The sequence below is a fragment of the Dendrobates tinctorius genome, unplaced genomic scaffold (assembly GCF_039654945.1).
Source record: "Dendrobates tinctorius isolate UK_male_01 unplaced genomic scaffold, ASM3965494v1 ptg000016l, whole genome shotgun sequence".
Classification (NCBI taxonomy): domain Eukaryota; kingdom Metazoa; phylum Chordata; class Amphibia; order Anura; family Dendrobatidae; genus Dendrobates; species Dendrobates tinctorius.
In genome coordinates this window covers 11485908-11512434 of record NW_027361684.1, presented here as the reverse complement: position 1 = coordinate 11512434, position 26527 = coordinate 11485908, and the positions used below count along the sequence as shown (strand labels likewise).

General features: G+C 43.3%; 1 protein-coding gene across 1 annotated transcript in view; it reads left to right on the top strand.

Moving 5' to 3' along the window:
* LOC141080333 (serine/threonine-protein kinase TAO1-B-like) overlaps nucleotides 1-26527 on the top strand; it is a 93800-nt gene that overhangs the window by 42620 nt on the left and 24653 nt on the right. The window contains exons 9-14 of the mRNA XM_073565469.1: nucleotides 6484-6565; nucleotides 10839-11006; nucleotides 15702-15869; nucleotides 16369-16572; nucleotides 20740-20874; nucleotides 26132-26368. Coding sequence (XP_073421570.1) covers nucleotides 6484-6565; nucleotides 10839-11006; nucleotides 15702-15869; nucleotides 16369-16572; nucleotides 20740-20874; nucleotides 26132-26368 — 994 coding nt within the window. The remainder of the gene's footprint in view (nucleotides 1-6483; nucleotides 6566-10838; nucleotides 11007-15701; nucleotides 15870-16368; nucleotides 16573-20739; nucleotides 20875-26131; nucleotides 26369-26527) is intronic.

The window sequence follows — 26527 nt, the reverse complement described above, 5'->3', positions numbered from 1 at the left end:
AAGCTTATCAATTGAAGTGAATATACAATAGAGAAATCTTAATCATGTCAATATTTGATGTGACCACCCTTTATTTTCAAAGCAGCATGAACTCTTCTAAGTACAGTTTGCACACAGTTTTTGTGTGATCTCGCCAGGGAGGTTGTTCTAAACATCTTGGAGAACTGACCATCCATCATATGTGTTTGTAGGCTTGCTCAAATCCTTCTGTCACTTCATGTATTCCCAGACAGATTCGATAAGACCAGGCTCTGTGGGGATCAGATCCTCACTTCAAAGACTCCTAGTTCTTTTTACTCTGAAGATAGTTCTTGATGACGTTTGGCTGTATTTTTGTAGTCGTTGTCCTGCTGGAGAATAAATTTGAAGCCATTTAGATTCCTTATGGAATTTCTTGATGGGTAATGATCTGCCTGTGTTTCTTTGCATTGAGAATACCATTACTCCCCCAACTCTATTTGTAAAAATGCAGCCCCACATTTGCAAGGCACCTCAACCATGCTTCACTGATGCAGATGCTCATTTATTGTACCACGCTTCAGGCTTTTGGTGAACAAAATGCTTTCTTTTAGGCTATGTGCACACGTGTGGAATGCTTTCTTTTAGGCTATGTGCACACGTGTGGAATTCCATTCCGCAGGAAATATGCGAGAAATCCGCATTTTAAATTCCCGCGTATTTTCTGTGGAAAAACTAGCGATTTGCAAGCGTAATTAGCTTGCAGAATACTAGCGTTTTCCAAGCAATCTGTAGCATCGCTTGGAAAACTGATTGACAGGTTGGTCACACTTATCAAACATAGTGTTTGACTAGTGTGACCAACTTTTTACTATTGAGGCTGCCTATGCAGCATCAGTAGTAAAAAGATATAAAGTTTAAAATAGTAAAAAAAAAAAAAAAAAAAAATCGTGTTTTTCTCACCTTCCGGCGTCCCGCGCAGTGTTCCCCTTCATCGCGATGCTCCCGCTAGTCCCTTTCCCAGGGATGCCTTGCGACAATGACCTTAGATGACGTCGCGATCTCGCAACGTCATCATAGGTCATTGTTGCAAGGCATGCCTGTGAATGGGAGTTGCCGGGAGCATCGCTGAGGCCTGCTGACGCTGCGAGGACCGCCGGAAGGTGAGAATAACACGATTTTTCATTTTATCATTTTTTTTTTAACAGGGATATAGTACCCAGGGCCTGGAGGAGAGTCTCCTCTCCTCCAGACCGTGGTTACCATCCGCAAATGTACCGCTACTTTTCGCATGGTGGGCACAGCCATATGCAAAGTAAGCGGAACAATGCATTGCTATGTGTGCTGATTTTCCCCGCGATTCTGCACAAACATGCTGCGTATTTTTCCGCGATGCAGTTCCGCCGCGGAAAAATATATATACAGCATTAGCACATGTGCGAAATGCCATAGGATTGCATGGGATGCTTTTTTTTTGCGACACAATTGCGCGTTTAAAAACACCACGGAAACACAAAAGCTACGTGTGAACTTGGCCTTACTGCCAAGTATTAAACATTTTGCAGAAATGATCCAGCTGAAGTGCTCCGATTTATTGAGTGCTGTTCAGACAACAGAACATTGTTTACGCGTTTCTGGCTAGACGCCCTTAATCATAACAACTAGTGAATGTTGTTATGATTAAGGGTAAGTGCACACGTTGCAGAAAATTTCTGCACAAAAACCTGAATCCCTTCCCAGAAACCGCACCTATTTTTCAGCGGCGGTTTTTGTGCGTTTTTTGCGCGGTTTTGATGCGTTTTTTACCGCAGCGGTTTCTAAAAGCATGGAAGAAGCCTAAACCGCGGAAAAAAACGCAAAATTAATGTGCATGCTGCGGTTTTTACCGCGATGCGGTTTTTTCGCGGTAAAAAACGCATCAATGTGCACAAAAAGTGCAAAATGCATAGAAATGACTGTGCACCTTATTTTTAGCGGTTTTATAGCAGTTTTATAGTGAAAACCGCGGTAAAAACCGCTAAAAAAACGCTGTGTGTGAACACGGCCTAAGGGCGTCTAGCCAGAAACGCGTAAACAATGTTCTGTTGTCTGAACAGCACTCAATAAATCACCAGAGCACTTCAGCTGGATCATTTCTTCTTTTATTGCTGCTGTGCGGCCAGGGCAGGGCCGGATCCGAGTCTGAGGTGCGGTGAGGTCAGACGTGGGTGAGCTGGTCTTTCAAACCAATTTCACATTTTGCCTCATTGCAGAGAAATAAGCTGCAGATTTTCTATACCCCAGTTCTTATGTTTTCTTGCACAGTTGAGTCACTTGATCTTGTTTTCATGTCAATTGGATGGTTTTTGTCTGCAATTTTTTCATGAAGACATTCTAGCCAGACTTGAAATAGATGGGTGTAGCTGGGTCCCCCTGGATGCTGCCAGTTATGAGCCGATGACAGTGCTTGACATCTTCTCGTTTTCAAAAGAAGTAAAGATCACGTGTCTCATCTGCTGCAGTAACCTTCCCTATCTCTACTGTCCTAAACATAACCTTTTTGCTTTTTTAAAAGAGCTTCAACATCACACCCTGAAACCCCAGTGTGGTTTGAAGTCTTTCTCTGGGTGAGACCTTGCTCATTCAGTAGAACTACCCTGTTTCTTGTTACTTTGCTTAGTCTTCCAATGGTTTAAGACCGGTGACCTAAAACGAGAACAAAATCCTGGAAGTAATGATATGGTACTCATGGAGCCCTGATCTCAACATCATGTCACAGAAGAAGTAGTAAGCAGGCTCCTTGCATCTTCTCGCCCAACCACTTGCACCAGTGACCCATTTCCGTCACATCTACTCCAGTCCCTTTCCCCTGCTGTCACCACTCATCTAACTAAAATAACTAACCTCTCTCTCTCTTCTGGTATCTTTCCCTCCTCATTTAAGCATGCCATCATACACCCACTACTTAAAAAACCATCCCTCGACCAAAACTGTGCCGCTAACTATAGACCTGTCTCTAATCTTCCCTTCATCTCTAAACTCCTGGAACGCCTGGTCCACTCCCTTCTGATCCGCTATCTCTCTGATAACTCTCTTCTCGACCCTCTCCGATCCGGTTTCCGCTTTTTACACTCTACTGAAACTGCCCTCACTAAAGTCTCTAATGATCTTCTAACAGCTAAATCTAATGGTCACTACTACATGCTAATTCTCTTGGATCTCTGCAGCATTCGACACTGTGGGTCATCAGCTCCTCCTCACTATTCTTCGCTCCATCGGCATCAGGGACACTGTTCTCTCCTGGTTTTCCTCCTATCTCTCTGACCGCTCCTTTACTGTATATTTTGCTGGCTCCTCTTCCTCTCATCTTCCACTTACTGTTGGGGTTCCTCATGGCTCGGTTCTAGGCCCCCTCCTCTTCTCTTTGTATAATGCACCTATTGGTCAAACAATCAGTAGATTTGGTTTCCAGTACCATCTCTATGCTGATGACACCCAATTATACGCTTCCTCTCCTGACCTCACGCCTGCCTTTTTAGAAAACACCAGCGATTGTCTAAACGCTGTGTCTAACATCATGTCCTCATTATATCTGAAACTGAACCTGTCAAAGACTGAACTCCTTGTGTTTCCTCCCTCTACTGATGTACCTATACCCGACACTGCCATTTCTGTGTGTGGTTCCACTATTACTCGCCAGCAACATGCCCGCTGTCTTGGGGTCATACTTGACTCCGAGCTTTCCTTTGCCCCCCACATCCGATCATTGGCTCGTTCTTGTTATCTGCATCTCAAAAACATTTCTAGAATTCGATCTTTCCTTACCTTTGACTCCTCAAAAACTCTTTACTGTTTCTCTTTTTCATTCTCGTCCAGACTATTGTAACTCTCTTCTGATCGGTCTCCCTTTTACCAAACTTTCCCCCTCCAATCTGTCTTGAATGCTGCAGCCAGGATCATATTCCTCGCCAATCATTACACTGATGCTTCTATCTTGTTCCAGTCCTTACACTGGCTACCCATCCACTCCAGAATCCAGTACAAACTTGTTACCCTCACCAACAAAGCTCTCCATGGCTCAGCACAACCCTACATCTCCTCCCTCGTTTCAGTCTACCACCCTACCCGCACCCTCCGTTCTGCTGGTGACCTGAGGTTAGCATCCTCAATAATCAGAACCTCCCACTCCCATCTCCAAGACTTTACACGTGCTGCACCAATTCTTTGGAATGCACTTTCCAGGTCAATATGATTAGTCCCCAATCCCCATAATTTTAAGCGTGCCCTGAAAACGCTTTTATTCAGATTGGCCTACCGCCTCAACACATTAACCTAACTATCCCTGTGTGGCACAGCCAAAAGTTTTACCATAACCACGTTCCCCGCATCATGTTCCCACATGCTTTATGCATCCGTTAGCCCTCTGTGTCTGTACTGATACACACTTAACATTATGGCTGGTCCATACAATCAGGGCAACTGTTACCACCCACCTTTTGTGTCTCCCTTTTTCCTCAGAGACTGTAAGCTTGCGAGCAGGGCCCTCATTCCTCTTGGTATCTGTTATGATCTATGTGATTATTGTTGTGCTGTAATGTCTATCGTCTGTACAAGTCCCCTCTGAAATGTAAAGTGCTGTGGAATATGTCAGCGCTATAGAAATAGTTTATTATTATTATGCAGAATGTCTGGGATAATATGAAGAAGCAGAAGGGTTTGCACAAGTATACAAAAAGTTTGGAGCCACCTGCCTGCTGAGTTTCTTAAAAAATTTAGTGTAAAGCTACATGTCACACTTCGTGTGAGTATTACCATCTAAGAGAAACGGACCAATTTTTTTTTTCCCTTCTCATGCGTCATCCTAGTTGTTTGTTTTTTTTGTTTTTTTTCTCATCCCCTTTTTTCTCTGAAGCAGATACTGTCTGAAGCTGTTTTTTCTTTCTGTTCCATAGACTCAACAATGTATCAGGTAAAATAGGATGAATCGCTGAAATACAGTGTATGTTTTGCTAGTTTCATCCTTGTCTCACAGATCCACGTAAACTTTAAGAGCAGCTTTGGATTTGCAAAATCTGATCAGCAGAAGACATGTTCGAAGCCTCCTGGACCGGAGACACTGACCCATTTTTAAAACTGAAGTGTGTATAACCGTGTGAAACTTTATGGGTCAGGTTGCCATATAAGAAAAGAACGGACAGCGCTAGGACGTGTCACATGGATGTGTGAGCGTAGCCTAAGTGTACTTAAGAATTCATGATGTTTTGAAGGCAAAGGGTGGTCATACCTGTTTTTATTTTGAGATATAGATATGTATATGTCGAATACATGCTGACACCAGTACAAGTAAGGCTGTGTGCCCACGATGCAGTTTTTAAGCGTTTTTGCCTCGGTTTTCGGCTCAAAAGCGTTTAAAAATCTTGTACAGAACGCCCCCCATGCATTCCTATGGCGTTCCGCACATGCTATGCTAATGCTGCGCTTTTTCCGTGGCGGAATCGCATCACGGAAAAAATCGCAGCATGTTCATTCTTTTGTGCGAAATCGCAAAGAATTGCCGCGATTCCGCATCCATAGGAATGCATGGGAACCGCTTACTTCCCGCGTGTGGCTATGCCCACTATGCGCGAAGTTAAGCGTCTCATGTGTGGTTGGTACCCATGGTGTGGAGGAGAGGAGACTGTCCTCCAGGCCCTGGGTACCATACCCCTGTAAAAAAAAGAAAAAATCGGGTATATTTACCTTCCGACGTCCCGCGCTGCCATCCCGGGCCTCAGCGTTCCCAGTAATGCCTTGCGGCAAGGTCCTGTCATGACGTAGTCTCGCGTGACACTAGCGGTCTCGTGAGATCGCTATAGCAACGCGAGACCAACGTCATCACTGGTCTCGCAAGGCATTACTGGGAGCGCTGAGGCCAGGGATGGCAGTGCGGGAAGACGGAAGGTAAATATACCCCGATTTTTTAATTTTTAATTATTTTTTACATTCTTTCTTTTACTATTGAGGCCGCATAGGCGGCCTCAATAGTAAAAACCTGGTCACACTTGTCAAACACTATGTTCGAGTGTGACCAACCTGTCAATCACTTTCCAAGCAATGCTTCAAATCGCTTGGCAAGTGCTTGAATATCGTTGCAAAATCGCGAACATAATCGCGGTAAAATCGCGCTGAAAAAACGCGATTTCTGGGAAGGAGTCCGGTTTTCAGTGTCCGGATTTAAACGCTATGTGGGCACATAGCCTAAATGTAGTACTTCTTATTGCCACAATTTATGAAATGGTTACCTTTTGTTATCTGATGTATTACTCTCAGGTCTCCACTCCATACTGTTCTGGCACCTTTTGCTCTGTAGCTCCTATCATTTCACATAATGTGTGGTATACAGTGTAGTGCATACGTGTCAATCTCTTTTCTACACTCTGGGGTGCAGATGACTTTTGCTCAAACATGCAGAGGTTACCTTACTTGTAAACTACACTTATGACTGTTAAATCCAATACATGTTAGAAACCACCTCTCTGACCACCTGTTTCCTTATTCCTTCCACAGGTCTGACTACTTTCGAAACTTTGTAGATTCATGTCTCCAGAAAATCCCTCAAGATCGACCCACGTCAGAAGAGCTGCTTAAGGTGAGTGCTTATTTTTCTTGTAGCTTAAAAAGAATTCCAGCAATCGCCACGCACAATCCAGTTGACTTCAAAATGCCTGAAAATTTTTTCTTGCAAGAAAACTCCCACTACAGCGCTTATTCCCTGCTCCCCCATCAGAAGTACATGCATGCTTGGCCGAACCGAGCTTGCATGTGTGTTCATGAGGACTTTTGCTTGGCTGACAGCTTTAGAAATATACTATATGACCACCTTAAAGGGAAGGTGCCGCAATTTTATATAATTTGCAAAAAAAGAGTAAGTAACAAAACATGTTGTTTCAGCAAATGTTGTACTAACTAGGATTTATGGTTTGTTTGTAATAATGTTTTAATGTAGCCACTGGGCGCTGCCATCTTGATTTGCAGATCTGTGGAGGACTCGTACAGTCTGCAAATATGGCCGTCCCTGGACATAGGAGACTACGGTCGGCTCCCGACCCCACCATGCAGCCTCGTTAGCTGAGAACTGGGCACGCCCCTGTGGGCTGCACCATTCACTGCTGTAGGTGTGGCTGGGCACCATTTTACTGTAGCCCAGTGCTATCTGCTGAGCTCCACTTTCTGCACCGTGCTTCCTGCTCCAGCTCCACTGTCCTCCTGCTCTGTCTCCGCCTCCTCACTCACACACAGCCCCAGTGATCTCCCGTAATCTGACAACTTTGCTTTTATGAGAGCTTTTATGGCTGTCTGAGGACAGTGACATATACAGCCCATAGTCTAGTGTATAATTTGGGGGGGGGGGGGGCTGGAAGTTTCACCAGTGTGGGCATATCTGTAATGCTGTCTCCTGTGATGCTGCCTGCTGAGCCGTGTATCTAATCCTCTCCTGTGTGATACTGCCTGCTGAGCCGTGTATCTAATCCTCTCCTGTGTGATACTGACGGCTGAGCCGTGTATCTAATCCTCTCCTGTGTGATACTGACTGCTGAGCCGTGTATCTAATCCTCTCCTGTGTGATACTGCCTGCTGGACCGTGTATCTAATACTTTCCTGTGTGATACTGTCTGCTGAGCCGTGTATCTAATCCTCTCCTGTGTGATACTGACTGCTGAACCGTGTATCTAATCCTCTCCTGTGTGATACTGACTGCTGAACCTTGTATGTAATCCTCTCCTGTGTGATACTGACTGCTGAGCCGTGTATCTAATCCTATCCTCTGTGATACTGCCTGCTGAGCCGTGTATCTAATCCTCTCCTGTGTGATACTGACTGCTGAACCGTGTATCTAATCCTCTCCTGTGTGACACTGACTGCTGAACCGTGTATCTAATCCTCTCCTGTGTGATACTGACTTCTGAGCCGTGTATCTAATCCTCTCCTGTGTAATACTGACTGCTGAACCGTGTATCTAATCCTCTCCTGTGTGATACTGACTGCTGAGCCGTGTATCTAATCTTCTCCTGTGTGATATTGCCTGCTGAGCCGTGTATCTAATCCTCTCCTGTGTGATACTGCCTGCTGAGCCGTGTATCTAATCCTCTCCTGTGTGATACTGACTGCTGAGCCGTGTATCTAATCCTCTCCTGTGTGATACTGACTGCTGAGCCGTGTATCTAATCCTCTCCTGTGTGATACTGCCTGCTGGACCGTGTATCTAATACTCTCCTGTGTGATACTGTCTGCTGAGCCGTGTATCTAATCCTCTCCTGTGTGATACTGACTGCTGAACCGTGTATCTAATCCTCTCCTGTGTGATACTGACTGCTGAACCGTGTATCTAATCCTCTCCTGTGTGATACTGACTGCTGAGCCGTGTATGTAATCCTCTCCTGTGTGATACTGACTGCTGAACCGTGTATGTAATCCTCTCCTGTGTGATACTGACTGCTGAACCGTGTATGTAATCCTCTCCTGTGTGATACTGACTGCTGAACCGTGTATCTAATCCTCTCCTGTGTGATACTGACTGCTGAACCGTGTATCTAATCCTCTCCTGTGTGATACTGACTGCTGAACCGTGTATCTAATCCTCTCCTGTGTGATACTGACTGCTGAGCCGTGTATCTAATCCTCTCCTGTGTGATACTGACTGCTGAGCCGTGTATCTAATCCTCTCCTGTGTGATACTGACTGCTGAACTGTGTATCTAATCCTCTCCTGTGTGATACTGACTGCTCAGCCGTGTATGTAATACTCTCCTGTGTGATACTGACTGCTGAACCGTGTATCTAATCCTCTCCTGTGTGATACTGACTGCTGAACCGTGTATCTAATTCTCTCCTGTGTGATACTGACTGCTGAGCCGTGTATCTAATCCTCTCCTGTGTGATACTGACTGCTGAGCCGTGTATCTAATCCTCTCCTGTGTGATACTGACTGCTGAACCGTGTATCTAATCCTCTCCTGTGTGATACTGTCTGCTGAGCCGTGTATCTAATCCTCTCCTGTGTGATACTGTCTGCTGAGCCGTGTATCTAATCCTCTCCTGTGTGATACTGACTGCTGAACCGTGTATCTAATCCTCTCCCGTGTGATACTGACTGCTGAACCGTGTATCTAATCCTCTCCTGTGTGATACTGACTGCTGAACCGTGTATCTAATCCTCTCCTGTGTGATACTGACTGCTGAACCGTGTATCTAATCCTCTCCTGTGTGATACTGACTTCTGAGCCGTGTATCTAATCCTATCCTGTGTGATACTGCTCTCCTGAAATACTCTGCTGCTGTCACCCTGCTGGTTTTATGTGTGATCTACATGGTGGTATTGTGTATGATCTATATGGCGGTATTATTTGTGATCTGCTAAAAGGGGACCCATTCTGGGGTGGTTCTGGCTGAGCACCTGCACACTGGTCAGGGGAGGCAGCTGAAGAGAGGGGTCTCATTTTTATCGTTACTGTATGGCTCCATTCCCCCCCAGCCTGCTTCCCAGCATCACCCCGGACTGTGCCTGTCGCCTCGCTTTCACACATCGCCAGGACAGAATCTGAGGAGGGGAATGGGGTCTTTGCATGCAAAGTCTGGATCAGAACAGGCCATCAATCAGCAGAAATGTTTCCTGGATTTCTGTGCTGCTGTCTCCCTGCTCCTCCCCCATATATCTCCCTCTGTGCCCCCCATAGACCAGCGCACTGCTCTCCTGAGATACTGTGCTGCTATCAACCTGCTCCTCCCTCATACATCTCCCTCTGTGCTCCCCATAGACCAGCGCACTGCTCTCCTGAAATACTGTGTGCTGCTGTCACTCTGCTCCCTCTACCATATATCTCTCTGTGTGCCCCCCATAGACCAGCACACTGCTGTCCTGAAATACTCTGTGCTGCTGTCACCCTGCTCCCAGAATCCTTGCTGGCTGCCATCCTCGGTGACCGAAGACCCATTCCTATCCTCAGATCCTGTCTTGGCGATGTGTGAAAGCGAGGCGACAGGGGCCTGATATATGGAGGAAGGAGCAGGGTGACAGCAGCACAGAGTATTTCAGGAGAGCAGTGTGTTGGTCTGTGGGGGGCACCCTGTTCGGTGCCAGGGATTGTACATAGAGCGCTGTGTTTTATACACATAGATGGGCCGTCTGCTTGTCTGCTCCACAGAAATCCAGGACACATTTCTGCTGATTGGTGACCTGTTCTGATCCAGACTTTACATGAAAAGACAGTCAGTAATTTTGCAGGCCCCATCAAAATGGCTGCTCACTGTGTTCCTAGATGTCATCCTCTCTTTTTCCTTAGCAAACACCAAGAAGGGGAGGAGAGGAGTGACACCACACCCATGTCAGCAGATTCCGCCCATACAGTGTTCATTTTAGGGCATGATCATATATCAAAATCAAACATCATGGACACTGTACGCCCATAATTACTGCAGGACAATAATGTGAGATAGTTGTGTACACTAGGTTTTTGTGCCAAATTTCAGTATCTGCTCCCCCTAGTGTTAACAAGTGGAAATGCCAAACTTTTTAAAATTATTTTTCATATTTTACAAAATTAAAAACAAATGATAATATTTTTTAAGAAAATGTATACATTAATTCTTTACATTTTTTCAATTGCTGAAAAAATTTTTTTGGGATGGCACCTTCCCTTTAAGGCCCAGAAAATGACTGTAATTTGAGTATGAGTCCCAGGCACTTTTGTTTTTGGTAATATTTGAAATAACTGAGACTCTTGGGTGATAATTCAGTAGTATAAAAGATTTAACACATTTGACGTACAGTCAGTTTTGATCTAGTTTACTTTTAGTGTATTGTTGCATAAACTTTCCATTTTGAGGTCATTACTTGATGGATTTAATATGCTTTATAATATTGCAGCACATGTTTGTCTTGCGTGAGCGACCAGAAACAGTGTTAATTGACCTGATCCAGAGGACAAAGGATGCAGTCAGAGAGTTGGATAACCTACAGTACCGTAAAATGAAGAAGCTGCTTTTCCAGGAGGCCCATAATGGCCCTGCTGTGGAAACTCAAGAGGAGGAGGAGGTATGATCCCCAATGCTGTTGCTTAATACGTAAAAAGGTTATATGTTCTGTTATCCTCCACAATCAGTTGCTATCACAGGCGCAGCCAGTCATTCCTTCTGATGTGGCTGCTACAGCAGAACAAACGTCCATTGCAATATAGATGAGTGATCATGTAACACTTGGTTAGTGGCTGTCTAGAATGACTAAAGCATGAGCACGTCTATAACTTCTTCCATACACACTAATTGAACAGTGACTGCTTAAACTACGAACATTCTCTTTAAGCCCCTTTATGTTTGTATATTAATACAATCCGATATATTATTTTCCACCTCATTTTATAGTCCATTAACTTTTTGATGAGATGCATTGTGCTATCACACCCACTGAAAACCTAAATACTAGTTTATGTGGTAAGAAACTTACAGTAGCTCTTATTTTACTAATCCTTAATATTTTATGTGGAGAACGATTGTTTGGACTAAAATTTTATATCCAGTTAATTCACTTTTTGCCTGAAAATTTTTTCTTGCAAGAAAACTCCCACTACAGCGCTTATTCCCTGCTCCCCCATCAGAAGTACATGCATGCTTGGCCGAACCGAGCTTGCATGTGTGTTCATGAGGACTTTTGCTTGGCTGACAGCTTTAGAAATATACTATATGACCACCTTAAAGGGAAGGTGCCGCAATTTTATATAATTTGCAAAAAAAGAGTAAGTAACAAAACATGTTGTTTCAGCAAATGTTGTACTAACTAGGATTTATGGTTTGTTTGTAATAATGTTTTAATGTAGCCACTGGGCGCTGCCATCTTGATTTGCAGATCTGTGGAGGACTCGTACAGTCTGCAAATATGGCCGTCCCTGGACATAGGAGACTACGGTCGGCTCCCGACCCCACCATGCAGCCTCGTTAGCTGAGAACTGGGCACGCCCCTGTGGGCTGCACCATTCACTGCTGTAGGTGTGGCTGGGCACCATTTTACTGTAGCCCAGTGCTATCTGCTGAGCTCCACTTTCTGCACCGTGCTTCCTGCTCCAGCTCCACTGTCCTCCTGCTCTGTCTCCGCCTCCTCACTCACACACAGCCCCAGTGATCTCCCGTAATCTGACAACTTTGCTTTTATGAGAGCTTTTATGGCTGTCTGAGGACAGTGACATATACAGCCCATAGTCTAGTGTATAATTTGGGGGGGGGGGGGGGCTGGAAGTTTCACCAGTGTGGGCATATCTGTAATGCTGTCTCCTGTGATGCTGCCTGCTGAGCCGTGTATCTAATCCTCTCCTGTGTGATACTGCCTGCTGAGCCGTGTATCTAATCCTCTCCTGTGTGATACTGACGGCTGAGCCGTGTATCTAATCCTCTCCTGTGTGATACTGACTGCTGAGCCGTGTATCTAATCCTCTCCTGTGTGATACTGCCTGCTGGACCGTGTATCTAATACTTTCCTGTGTGATACTGTCTGCTGAGCCGTGTATCTAATCCTCTCCTGTGTGATACTGACTGCTGAACCGTGTATCTAATCCTCTCCTGTGTGATACTGACTGCTGAACCTTGTATGTAATCCTCTCCTGTGTGATACTGACTGCTGAGCCGTGTATCTAATCCTATCCTCTGTGATACTGCCTGCTGAGCCGTGTATCTAATCCTCTCCTGTGTGATACTGACTGCTGAACCGTGTATCTAATCCTCTCCTGTGTGACACTGACTGCTGAACCGTGTATCTAATCCTCTCCTGTGTGATACTGACTTCTGAGCCGTGTATCTAATCCTCTCCTGTGTGATACTGACTGCTGAACCGTGTATCTAATCCTCTCCTGTGTGATACTGACTGCTGAGCCGTGTATCTAATCTTCTCCTGTGTGATATTGCCTGCTGAGCCGTGTATCTAATCCTCTCCTGTGTGATACTGCCTGCTGAGCCGTGTATCTAATCCTCTCCTGTGTGATACTGACTGCTGAGCCGTGTATCTAATCCTCTCCTGTGTGATACTGACTGCTGAGCCGTGTATCTAATCCTCTCCTGTGTGATACTGCCTGCTGGACCGTGTATCTAATACTCTCCTGTGTGATACTGTCTGCTGAGCCGTGTATCTAATCCTCTCCTGTGTGATACTGACTGCTGAACCGTGTATCTAATCCTCTCCTGTGTGATACTGACTGCTGAACCGTGTATCTAATCCTCTCCTGTGTGATACTGACTGCTGAGCCGTGTATGTAATCCTCTCCTGTGTGATACTGACTGCTGAACCGTGTATGTAATCCTCTCCTGTGTGATACTGACTGCTGAACCGTGTATGTAATCCTCTCCTGTGTGATACTGACTGCTGAACCGTGTATCTAATCCTCTCCTGTGTGATACTGACTGCTGAACCGTGTATCTAATCCTCTCCTGTGTGATACTGACTGCTGAACCGTGTATCTAATCCTCTCCTGTGTGATACTGACTGCTGAGCCGTGTATCTAATCCTCTCCTGTGTGATACTGACTGCTGAGCCGTGTATCTAATCCTCTCCTGTGTGATACTGACTGCTGAACTGTGTATCTAATCCTCTCCTGTGTGATACTGACTGCTCAGCCGTGTATGTAATACTCTCCTGTGTGATACTGACTGCTGAACCGTGTATCTAATCCTCTCCTGTGTGATACTGACTGCTGAACCGTGTATCTAATTCTCTCCTGTGTGATACTGACTGCTGAGCCGTGTATCTAATCCTCTCCTGTGTGATACTGACTGCTGAGCCGTGTATCTAATCCTCTCCTGTGTGATACTGACTGCTGAACCGTGTATCTAATTCTCTCCTGTGTGATACTGTCTGCTGAGCCGTGTATCTAATCCTCTCCTGTGTGATACTGTCTGCTGAGCCGTGTATCTAATCCTCTCCTGTGTGATACTGACTGCTGAACCGTGTATCTAATCCTCTCCCGTGTGATACTGACTGCTGAACCGTGTATCTAATCCTCTCCTGTGTGATACTGACTGCTGAACCGTGTATCTAATCCTCTCCTGTGTGATACTGACTGCTGAACCGTGTATCTAATCCTCTCCTGTGTGATACTGACTTCTGAGCCGTGTATCTAATCCTATCCTGTGTGATACTGCTCTCCTGAAATACTCTGCTGCTGTCACCCTGCTGGTTTTATGTGTGATCTACATGGTGGTATTGTGTATGATCTATATGGCGGTATTATTTGTGATCTGCTAAAAGGGGACCCATTCTGGGGTGGTTCTGGCTGAGCACCTGCACACTGGTCAGGGGAGGCAGCTGAAGAGAGGGGTCTCATTTTTATCGTTACTGTATGGCTCCATTCCCCCCCAGCCTGCTTCCCAGCATCACCCCGGACTGTGCCTGTCGCCTCGCTTTCACACATCGCCAGGACAGAATCTGAGGAGGGGAATGGGGTCTTTGCATGCAAAGTCTGGATCAGAACAGGCCATCAATCAGCAGAAATGTTTCCTGGATTTCTGTGCTGCTGTCTCCCTGCTCCTCCCCCATATATCTCCCTCTGTGCCCCCCATAGACCAGCGCACTGCTCTCCTGAGATACTGTGCTGCTATCAACCTGCTCCTCCCTCATACATCTCCCTCTGTGCTCCCCATAGACCAGCGCACTGCTCTCCTGAAATACTGTGTGCTGCTGTCACTCTGCTCCCTCTACCATATATCTCTCTGTGTGCCCCCCATAGACCAGCACACTGCTGTCCTGAAATACTCTGTGCTGCTGTCACCCTGCTCCCAGAATCCTTGCTGGCTGCCATCCTCGGTGACCGAAGACCCATTCCTATCCTCAGATCCTGTCTTGGCGATGTGTGAAAGCGAGGCGACAGGGGCCTGATATATGGAGGAAGGAGCAGGGTGACAGCAGCACAGAGTATTTCAGGAGAGCAGTGTGTTGGTCTGTGGGGGGCACCCTGTTCGGTGCCAGGGATTGTACATAGAGCGCTGTGTTTTATACACATAGATGGGCCGTCTGCTTGTCTGCTCCACAGAAATCCAGGACACATTTCTGCTGATTGGTGACCTGTTCTGATCCAGACTTTACATGAAAAGACAGTCAGTAATTTTGCAGGCCCCATCAAAATGGCTGCTCACTGTGTTCCTAGATGTCATCCTCTCTTTTTCCTTAGCAAACACCAAGAAGGGGAGGAGAGGAGTGACACCACACCCATGTCAGCAGATTCCGCCCATACAGTGTTCATTTTAGGGCATGATCATATATCAAAATCAAACATCATGGACACTGTACGCCCATAATTACTGCAGGACAATAATGTGAGATAGTTGTGTACACTAGGTTTTTGTGCCAAATTTCAGTATCTGCTCCCCCTAGTGTTAACAAGTGGAAATGCCAAACTTTTTAAAATTATTTTTCATATTTTACAAAATTAAAAACAAATGATAATATTTTTTAAGAAAATGTATACATTAATGCTTTACATTTTTTCAATTGCTGAAAAAATTTTTTTGGGATGGCACCTTCCCTTTAAGGCCCAGAAAATGACTGTAATTTGAGTATGAGTCCCAGGCACTTTTGTTTTTGGTAATATTTGAAATAACTGAGACTCTTGGGTGATAATTCAGTAGTATAAAAGATTTAACACATTTGACGTACAGTCAGTTTTGATCTAGTTTACTTTTAGTGTATTGTTGCATAAACTTTCCATTTTGAGGTCATTACTTGATGGATTTAATATGCTTTATAATATTGCAGCACATGTTTGTCTTGCGTGAGCGACCAGAAACAGTGTTAATTGACCTGATCCAGAGGACAAAGGATGCAGTCAGAGAGTTGGATAACCTACAGTACCGTAAAATGAAGAAGCTGCTTTTCCAGGAGGCCCATAATGGCCCTGCTGTGGAAACTCAAGAGGAGGAGGAGGTATGATCCCCAATGCTGTTGCTTAATACGTAAAAAGGTTATATGTTCTGTTATCCTCCACAATCAGTTGCTATCACAGGCGCAGCCATTCATTCCTTCTGATGTGGCTGCTACAGCAGAACAAACGTCCATTGCAATATAGATGAGTGATCATGTAACACTTGGTTAGTGGCTGTCTAGAATGACTAAAGCATGAGCACGTCTATAACTTCTTCCATACACACTAATTGAACAGTGACTGCTTAAACTACGAACATTCTCTTTAAGCCCCTTTATGTTTGTATATTAATACAATCCGATATATTATTTTCCACCTCATTTTATAGTCCATTAACTTTTTGATGAGATGCATTGTGCTATCACACCCACTGAAAACCTAAATACTAGTTTATGTGGTAAGAAACTTACAGTAGCTCTTATTTTACTAATTCTTAATATTTTATGTGGAGAACGATTGTTTGGACTAAAATTTTATATCCAGTTAATTCACTTTTTTTAGGAGCAAGAGCACTTAGTTGGCCGAACAGGAACTGTAAACAGCATTGGCAGTAACCAGTCTATCCCAAGCATGTCTATTAGTGCCAGTAGCCAAAGTAGTAGTGTGAATAGTCTTCCAGATGCCTCAGATGACAAGAGTGAATTGGACATGATGGAAGGAGATCACACCGTAATGTCAAACAGCTCCGTCATTCATTTAAAACCAGTAAGTCTTTTTTTTTTTTTTTTTTTTTTACAAAGATATATGGCTTTTTTCATAATTCATTTATTTATTTATGGGTGATGTCTTTGAAGAACTCGAAAACCGAACCATTCTCTTTATTCTTCAAGTATTTATATTTGTCTTTTTGATTCTTTTCAAATTTGTATAATTTGAATTCCCAAATTTCAGGTTATAAACTAATGAGCCTAGGATGTCTATCACCCTAATTTGAGCCACGAATACCACCAAAAGAAAGATAGGTTCATATAGTATATCTTAAAAAAAAATCTTTAAACTTTATTGAAAAATTAAACTATTTAAAATACATAAGTTCAAAAAAGAAATACAATGGCAGACCCCATATTGCATTTGCATAGTTAATCAATCTAATCAATATGGAATTGTACAAAGTAGTTAATAAAATATAGATTTCTTAATAGATACAAGCTTAACTAGCTATCTTATAAATTATTTGCATAGTGCAAGTGTACTTCCTAATGCACGCTGATGTTACGGATTGCCTTGAATGATAACTCATAAACAACAAGATAACTTACATATTTTTGAAGACTAAAGTGGAATGTGTTCCTGGTGCCCCGACATGCGTTTCACTCCCTGCTTCTTCAGGGGGCGTAATGCTCGTGAGTTATCTTGTTGTTCATGGGTTATCAATCTAGGCAATCAGTACTGTCAGCGTAAATAAGGTAGTAAATGTGCACTATGCCAATATTTATAAGATAGCTAGTGAAGTTAAACGGTAATTTGGCTGCTCTCTTTCAGCCACTGATTTAGCATGTCCCTGCCCCCCCCCACCCCCACCCCCCCCCCCCCCGCCCCGCTGTTTGACAGTGCAGGTAAGTGTTGTCAATCACCAGTGATTGAGGCGTGGATATGCAAAATGAGTGCATGGAACCAAGCACCTTAAGGCTATGTGCACACGGTGCAGATCCTCCCACATGACCTGCGGATTTCTTCCTTTTTTTGCGGTTTTACTGCCGTTTTTGTGCGCTTTTCCACTTCGGTTTTCCACCTGCGGATTTGTAGAATGGAGCAGGTGGAAAACTGCAGCAAAACCGCACAAAAGAAGTCACATGCTGCTTTTTTTCCGCACAAAAACCGCGCGGAAAAATCTGCAGCATGTGCACAGCGGTTTTTTTTTTTTACACAGGCTATAATGGTACTGTACATCACCTGCAGTTCTGCTACAGATGCGCAGCGGCAAATCCACGGCGGATCCACAGTAGAAACCGCACCGTATGCACAGACCCTAACATATCTGGGTAAACTACAGTTTCTTCAGGATGGTCACAGCAATCGAAACACTAGTGCTGCGATTATTCTGCGGTTATATCCCCTGCAACACTATAATGGCTGATTCAACAAAGCTTTTGTCAGAAAACTGTCGTAAAATACTTTGAAAAGTTTAGTTTTTGTGCAATGCTGGGTTGTGCAATAAAAGACTTTTTCATTGTCACACGAGTTTAAAGCAACTCAGACAAAATAGGCGGAACTGTGAATGGGACGGTACGTGGCTGCGCTCCTCCATCAAATTCATTGTGGTGGCATTTCGTACATCAGAAATGCTACTCCAATCCCTGACAGAGATATCATTTCTGGTGAGGTTCCTTCCAATCAAGACGTAGCATGTGCCTCAGTGCATTCAATGAATTCAGTGCATCGTACTCCAGGAAGCCCTCCATTAAAGGTTCTTTTACACTTGCCGTGTTGTTGCAGGCTGTTTTTGCGGCCCCAATAGATTCCTATGGGGCCACAAAAACGGCTCGCAAAAATTAATCGGAGCGTCGCGTCCTGAATGGCCATGAGGGCCGTATATTTACAGTTGTGGCCAAAAGTATTGACACCCCTGCAATTCTGTCAGATAAAACTCAGTTTCTTCCTGAAAATGATTGAAAACGCAAATTCTTTGGTATTATCTTCAATTAATTTGTTTTATATGAAAAAGCACAAAAGAGAATGAAGCAAAAAGCAAAACATTGATCATTTCACACACAACTCCAAAAATGGGCCAGACAAAAGTATTGGCACCCTCAGCCTAATACTTGGTTGCACAACCTTTCGCCAAAATAACTGCGACCAACCGCTTCCGGTAACCATCAATGAGTTTCTTACAATGCTGGAATTTTAGACCATTCTTCTTTGGCAAACTGCTCCAGGTCCCTGATATTTGAAGGGTGCCTTCTCCAAACTGCCATTTTTAGATCTCTCCACAGGTGTTCTATGGGATTCAGGTCTGGACTCATTGCTGGCCACCTTAGAAGTCTCCAGTGCTTTCTCTCAAACCATTTTCTAGTGCTTTTTGAAGTGTGTTTTGGGTCATTGTCCTGCTGGATGACCCATGACTTCTGAGGGAGACCCAGCTTTCTCACACTGGGCCCTACAATATGCTGCAAAATTTGTTGGTAGTCTTCTGACTTCATAATGCCATGCACACGGTCAAGCAGTCCAGTGCCAGAGGCAGCAAACCAACCCCAAAACATCAGGGAACCTCCGCCATGTTTGACTGTAGGGACCATGTTCTATTCTTTGAATGCCTCTTTTTTTTCTCCTGTAAACTCTATGTTGATGCCTTTGCCCAAAAAGCTCTACTTTTGTCTCATCTGACCAGAGAACATTCTTCCAAAACGTTTTAGGCTTTTTCAGGTAAGTTTTGGCAAACTCCAGCCTGGCTTTTTTATGTCTCTGGGTAAGAAGTGGGGTCTTCCTGGGTCTCCAACCATACAGTCCCTTTTCATTCAGACGCCGACGGATAGTACGGGTTGACACTGTTGTCCCCTCGAACTGCAGGGCAGCTTGAACTTGTTTGGATGTTAGTCGAGGTTCTTTATCCAACACCCGCACAATCTTGCGTTGAAATCTCTTGTCAATTTTTCTTTTCCGTCCACATCTAGGGAGGTTAGCCACAGTGCCATGGGCTTTAAACTTCTTGATGACACTGCGCACGGTAGACACAGGAACATTCAGGTCTTTGGAGATGGACTTGTAGCCTTGAGATTGCTCATGCTTCCTCACAATTTGGTTTCTCAAGTCCTCAGACAGTTCTTTGGTCTTCTTTCTTTTCTCCATGCTCAATGTGGTACACACAAGGACACAGGATAGAGGTTGAGTCAACTTTAATCCATGTCAACTGGCTGCAAGTGTGATTTAGTTATTGCCAACACCTGTTAGGTGCCACAGGTAAGTTACAGGTGCTGTTAATTACACAAATTAGAGAAGCATCGCATGATTTTTCGAACAGTGCCAATACTTTTGTCCACCCTCTTTTTTATGTTTGATGTGGAATTATATGCAATTTGGCTTTAGGACAATTCTTTTTGTGTTTTTTCGTTTAAGACAAATTAAATGAAGATAATAATACCAAAGAATTTGTGTTTGCAATCATTTTCAGGAAGAAACTGAGTATAATCTGACAGAATTGCAGGGGTGTCAATACTTTTGGCCACAACTGTACGGCCGTGAAAAAATATCGAGCTTGCGCGATATTTTTCACTGACATGGCCACAATACATTTCAATGGTACTGCAAAGACAACGGTAGCTTGTATTTGCAGGTCGCCATATTTTTCTGATTAGGTTTTTTGCGGCCCGTTTTTGCGGGAGACCACAAAAATCACGGCAAAAGGGCATGTAAAAACGGGCCACAAAAATCCCGGTAAGTGTAAAAGAAGCCTTAGGCTGGCGTTTGCAACGTCCATCTTCATGAATCTGCCCCTATGTACTTAGCGCACAGTAACGGTTTTCAGCCGGCAAGAGATTTTATCTGGATATTGAGAATGGATCTTCTGAAAATGTCATTACTAGTATAATGCTGAAGAAACCGCATCAAAATGCTCCAAAGACCCCAATAGATGCCTGGGATATTTGAACACCGCTAAAGGCTTACTGACGTCCCCGTGGCTGGGTATTGTGCAGTGAAGGCACTTCTTGTGCTGCCATATGATGGCACCTGAAGCTGCATGCTAGGAGTCCATACGAATAAGAAACATACGGCAGGGCCTTGCTGTCTGCTTCAATGAGTGCCAAATTAATCCCAAGTTGTTTTTCCTTTTTTTGTGTTAAGCGGTAATATAGTGCTGAGCATGAAGACAATTCACTTGTGATAGACTAAGTTTCATTTTTTTATTTATTTTTTTTTTTTTTTTTAAATCATCAGGAGGAAGAAAATTACCCAGAGGAATCTGAATCCAGAACGCGGCCATCAGAACCACAGTCTCCACCCCAGGTTTCACGCCACAAATCTCATTATCGCAACCGAGAGCACTTTGCCACCATACGTACAGCCTCGCTGGTAGGTTTTTTTTACTTCTCTCTTCTTTTTTTGTATGCTTGCTCTGCAACAAATCATTAGCCCGAGATGCTGGACAGCAGTGCTCATACTGGAATTGTCACTCTGTTGTGCTTTGCTCTGTTTGTTTTATAATTGAATTTTTTTTCATTTCTCAAAACAGTATTACAGATTAGAAAGTCATAATTAGGGATGAGCGAGTAGTGAAGTATTCGGACTCGCTGTACTCGTTATGAGTACCTCCTAATACTCGGGTACTCGTAACGAGTAGCGAGTCCAATGTAAGTCTATGGGAAATGCGAGTAATGGGCTGTGTGTGTGTGCTGGGCGGGGACTGTGCGAAGACAAGTGTTTATCATGCACAGACTCGTGGTCATCAAAGAAAATTCATCTGTTTGAATAATTGAACAATATATTTACAATGATGTGCCATAAGAATCCTATGTAGAATTAACTTAACCCTTTTGGCAAAGTGCTCTGCACAGCTATGCACCCATTGAATGACATTGATATCTAAGAGTCTGCCACATCCCCCCCCATTGACCATCTTGATCAAATGATGCCAATAGATTGCCCTGGATACTGGGTGCCCTTATTTCTGCCATGTTAGTACTTCATTGAAGCACATTGAGATTATAAGTTTTCCAATACAGAGAGATTACTAAGTCATATGGACCCCAAAATGGTGCAAAAAAATACCTAGCCATGCAGTTCAACTGAAGTAAAAAAACACCAAGAACGCCTCTCAGAATATGGCGACTGAAGTTTTTCGTAGTTAAAAAGCTATACAAATTTGGGATTACCATAACTATAGTGAGCCATATAACAAACTAACCTGGTCATTTTTAACATAAAGTCCAACTCGTAAAATTAAAGCCCCAAAAAAAGAGGCAAAATTGCTGAAAGCCCCCATAGATTCCTGTGAAGTCTAGCCTGTGGATCATGATCAAAGAGCTTCCATTTAATTACAGTACACACAACAATAATGTAGTATTGCAGTATATATTTAGATGTCAGATGATTATATGATACAGGAAAGATGTATATCTTTGTACCGTGTTAGCCAGTGGATAGAAAAATATTCAGGATTGAGAGTCCTCAGTAGTTGATACCTTATAATGGCTAACTGAAAAGATGGTAACACATTGCAAGCTTTCGAGACTACTCAGGTCTCTTCATCAGGCTAGACTAATACAAAATCTGAAGATGATTATATGTAGATCTAAAAATAAAGTGGAAGTTTAAATAAAAAATTTAGAAAATCGAAAGAAAAAAAAGTTTAAAGTGACACCTCTTCGAAAGTAATAAAAATCAAATAAAATAAATTTGCTATTGTTCTGTATCAAAATATAAGATTATTTAACCCCTTAATGTCTATGGACGTGCACAGTCCGTCATGGCAGGAGGTAACTTTCAGCGCCATGACGGACTCTGCACGTCCTGCCTTTGAACTGTCACTGCGTGTAAACACGCAGTTTCAGTTCAGTGCCGACAGCTGTCTATGACAGCTGAGAGGCACAGGAAGGGGGGCAGGGACCCTTGCACTTGGTCCCTGCACCCACAGCGCTGTGATTGGTCTGTCAGATTGACCGACCAAACTCAGCAATGATCAGCAGGAGAAGCTGAAATTTGAGCTTCTCCTTGCCTGATCAGTGTAGGAGCCCAGCGCTGTAGTGGCTGAGCCTCCTGCACTGACAGCTAGGAGCGGAGCCCGCACCGCCCCTGGCTGTTAACCCCCTCACTGCTACGATCGAGCGTGATGGCAGCGTTCAGAGGGTAGGGGGCTCCCTCTGCCTCAGGTCGGCGTCCCTGCGATGTAATCGCGGGGCCCGATCGGTGTCATGACAACCTCCGGGTCATTTACCTACGGAGAGCTGGTGAGATCATGCTCACAGCATGGTGTCAGCAGCTCTCAGCATTGGTGTAATGCATTACAATGCTGGAGCACTGTAATGTATTATACCGAAAGTGAAAGTCCCATAAAGGGACAAGGTAAAAAAAAACATTTTTTTTTTAAAAATGTAAAAAAAATTATTAAAAAATAGTATAAAAATTCCCTAAAAAATCCCCTAAAAATAACACATTTTTATGTAAAAAAAAATAATAATATAAACAAAAAAAATACACGTTTGGTATCGCCACGTCCGTGAAAATCCCATCCATAAAAGTGTCACCCTAGTTAACCCGTTCAGTGAATGCCGTAAAAAAAAAAAACACAGAAAAGTAGCAAATTATACTTTTTCCAAGCAGTATCATCATACCGCTTGGAAAAAGAGCAATAACACGCGATCAAAAAGACGAATATAAATAAACATGGTACCGCTGAAAACGTCATCTTGTCCCGCAAAAAACGAGCCGCAATACCGCATCATCAGCGAAAAAATAAAAGTTATAGCTCGCAGAATAAAGTGATGCAAAAATATTTTTTCTATAAAAGTTTTTATTGTGTAAAAAAAACACCAAAACATAAATGAGGTATCGCTGTAATCGTAGTGACCCGAAGAATAAAGCTGCCATACTAATTTTACCACATGCGGAATGGAGGGGGAAAAAAAAGCATTCCTAAATTGCTGGTTTTTGTTCATTCAAAAAATGAACAGAAAAATAAGAATAGAAAGCGATCAAAAAAACGCTATGTGCCCGAAAATGGTACTAATAAAAACGTCAGCTCTTCCCGCAAAAATCAAGCCCACACATGACTCTGTCGGCCGAAATATGGAAAAATTATAGCTCATTGAAGATCATTTTTGTGGAAATAATATGATTTTTTTAATTTTACGGCTCTATGTTATAACCTTCTGTGAAGCCCTTGGGGGTTCAAAGTGCTCAACACACATTTAGATAAGTTCCTTGGGGGGGTCTAGTTTCCAAAATGGGGTCACTTGTGGGGGGTTTCCACTGTTTAGGTACATCAGGGACTCTCCAAACGCGACATGGCGTCCGCTCTCGATTCCAGCCAATTTGACATTCAAAATCTCAAATGATGCTCCTTCCCTTCTGAGCACTGCCGATTGGTCTTCCTCCACACATTGGGGTATCGGTGTACTCAGGAGAAATTGCACAACAAGTATTGTGGTTCATTTCTCCTGATACCCTTGACAAAATAAAAAAAATTGTGTCCAAATAAAAAATTTTGGGAAAAAAAGTTAAATGTTCATTTTTTCCTTCCACATTGCTTCAATTCTTTTGAAGTACCTAAACAGTTAATAAACTTCTTGAATGTGGTTTTGAACACCTTGAGGGGTGCAGTCTTTAGAATGGTGTCACTTTTGGGTATTTTCTGTTGTAATGACCTCACAAACTTCAAAAAAAATGGTTTTGTAAATTTTGTTGGAAAAATGAGAAATCGCTGGTCAACTTCTAAGAACCCTTATAACTTCCTAAGGAAAAAAAATTTTGGTTACGAAATTGTTTTGATGTAAAGTAGACATGTGGAAAATGTTATTTATTAACTATTTTTTGTGACATATCTCTCTGATTTAAGGGCATAAAAATTAAAAGTTTGAAAATTGCAAAATTTTAAAATTTTTTGCCATATTTCCATTTTTTTCATAAATAAACGCAAGTCATGTCAAAGAAATTTTGCCACTATCACGAAGTACAATATATCACGAAAAAACATTCTCAGAATCAGCGGGATACGTCGACGCGTTCCAGAGTTATAACCATATAAAGTGACAGTGGTCCGATTTCAAAATTAAGGCCTGGTCTTTAACCTACAAAATGGCTTGGTCGTTAAGGGGTTAAACTATTCATTTTATCAATAAAAATGTCGGCTGAGTGCTCAAAAACAAGCACTCACCCAGGTTCCTTTATAGGAAAATAAACTTATGGGTCTCAAAAAAAAAAAAAAAGGCAACATAAACAAAATTTGGTTTTTTTGTTACAAAGTTTGCTACATAAAATATTTATCATCAGATATAGTATTAGGCTGCGTGCACACGATGCGTTTTTTTAAGCGTTTCCGCAGCGTTTGAGCCGGCTCAGACGCTGCAGAAACGCTTAAAAGATGCGTCCAATTAATTAGCATGCGTTTTTGGCTTTCTGTGCCAATGCATGCGTTTTTAACCGCTCAGGAATCGCTTAGCGGCTAAAAACGCAGCATGCTCATTAATTTCCGCATTGCTGAGCATTTTTAGCCATCCCCAATGATCCCAGAAATCGCGTGTCAAAAAACGCGTCAAAATCGCGTCAAAATCGCGTCAAAAAATCGTGCGGAAAAAGACGCGCGATTTCTGGAAAGGGGATCCTTTTCCTGAGCGTTTAAAAACGCTAGCGTGTGCACATAGCCTTAATGTGTAATGTGAAGTTATATAGCATTTTAGCGATGTTTGCCTGTGTTTGCAGAAGAGCGGCTACATAGTGAAAATGAAGTTATGTTCTCCCTGCGGCTGCTCACTTTCAGTCTTTGAGGTGTTGCAAGGTGCGTGTATAGTCACTATACGGCTGTGCTTACTCACTATACATTGAGTCCAATGTCATCGCCCTCCTGACAGCTTAACTGATGACCTGCTGAGCACAATACTAGCTGTCAATAAAGGTGCAATAGGATGTATGATCACTGTGTAGTCACTCTTTGTTCCGTTTTTCAGCACATGATATTGTAAAATAGACAAAAAACAAGATTCCACACAGTTGAATCAACGGAAAAATAAAATTATTGTTCTTAGAAAAGGGGGAGGAAACTACGACAGCTCAAATAAATGAAAATGGCGGGATCATGAAAGGGTTAAATAAGGGATACTCATCGTAAAAGGATGGCATAACCTAATGTTATGCTATCACTGTATGATGTGTAGGAACCCAAGTGATCCTGAGGATGAAGAGGACTAAATCAGTGCTGCGCTCTCTCCCAACCTTTCCCTGCGCAGTCACCACCTGCTTTGACGCAAACTGCAGCGTAGTCCTATTTAAGTGAATGGGGTCTTGGTGCAGGTCTCCAGTCCCCTGTGTGGGGAAAACTTAGAAGGGAGAAAGGTACCAAGTTTCATTCTCATTCTGGAGGAAGTCCCTGTAGTCTCCTCTGTGATCATAAGGAGATGTCATATCATAGTGATCTGCCATGGTTATGTGAGAGATGCCAATACTTGTTTTAAGCAATATTTATTTTTAAAAACATCAAAACAGAAGTTGTTCGTTGCATTTTAGAGAAATCCTTTTTGTGGTCAGTAAGCAGAGAATTCATACAATAAATCATCAAACTGAATGACTAAATCAGGTTTTCTAAAAAATGTGGGAAGTTCACGTATCCTCTTTACAGGTGACGAGGCAAATCCAGGAACATGAGCAAGACTCGGAGCTGCGGGAACAGATGTCTGGCTACAAACGCATGAGGCGGCAACATCAAAAGCAACTGATGGCACTAGAGAACAAGCTGAAGGCGGAGATGGACGAGCATCGGCTCAGGCTCGACAAAGATCTAGAGACTCAGCGCAACACTTTTGCAGCAGAAATGGAAAAACTTGTAAAGAAACACCAGGCAGCCATGGATAAAGAGGTGAGGCTACTATTCCGTTATTGCCTCGTTTTACAGACCCGATGCCAGTTACTAAAACAAAGCAGCGGACACTTTTTCCATCTCCGCCGCCACTCTGTTCTAGCAACCATCTCAGGTCACTTCAGTCGGACCTTTCTCAGTATGACTTGAACAGCCATG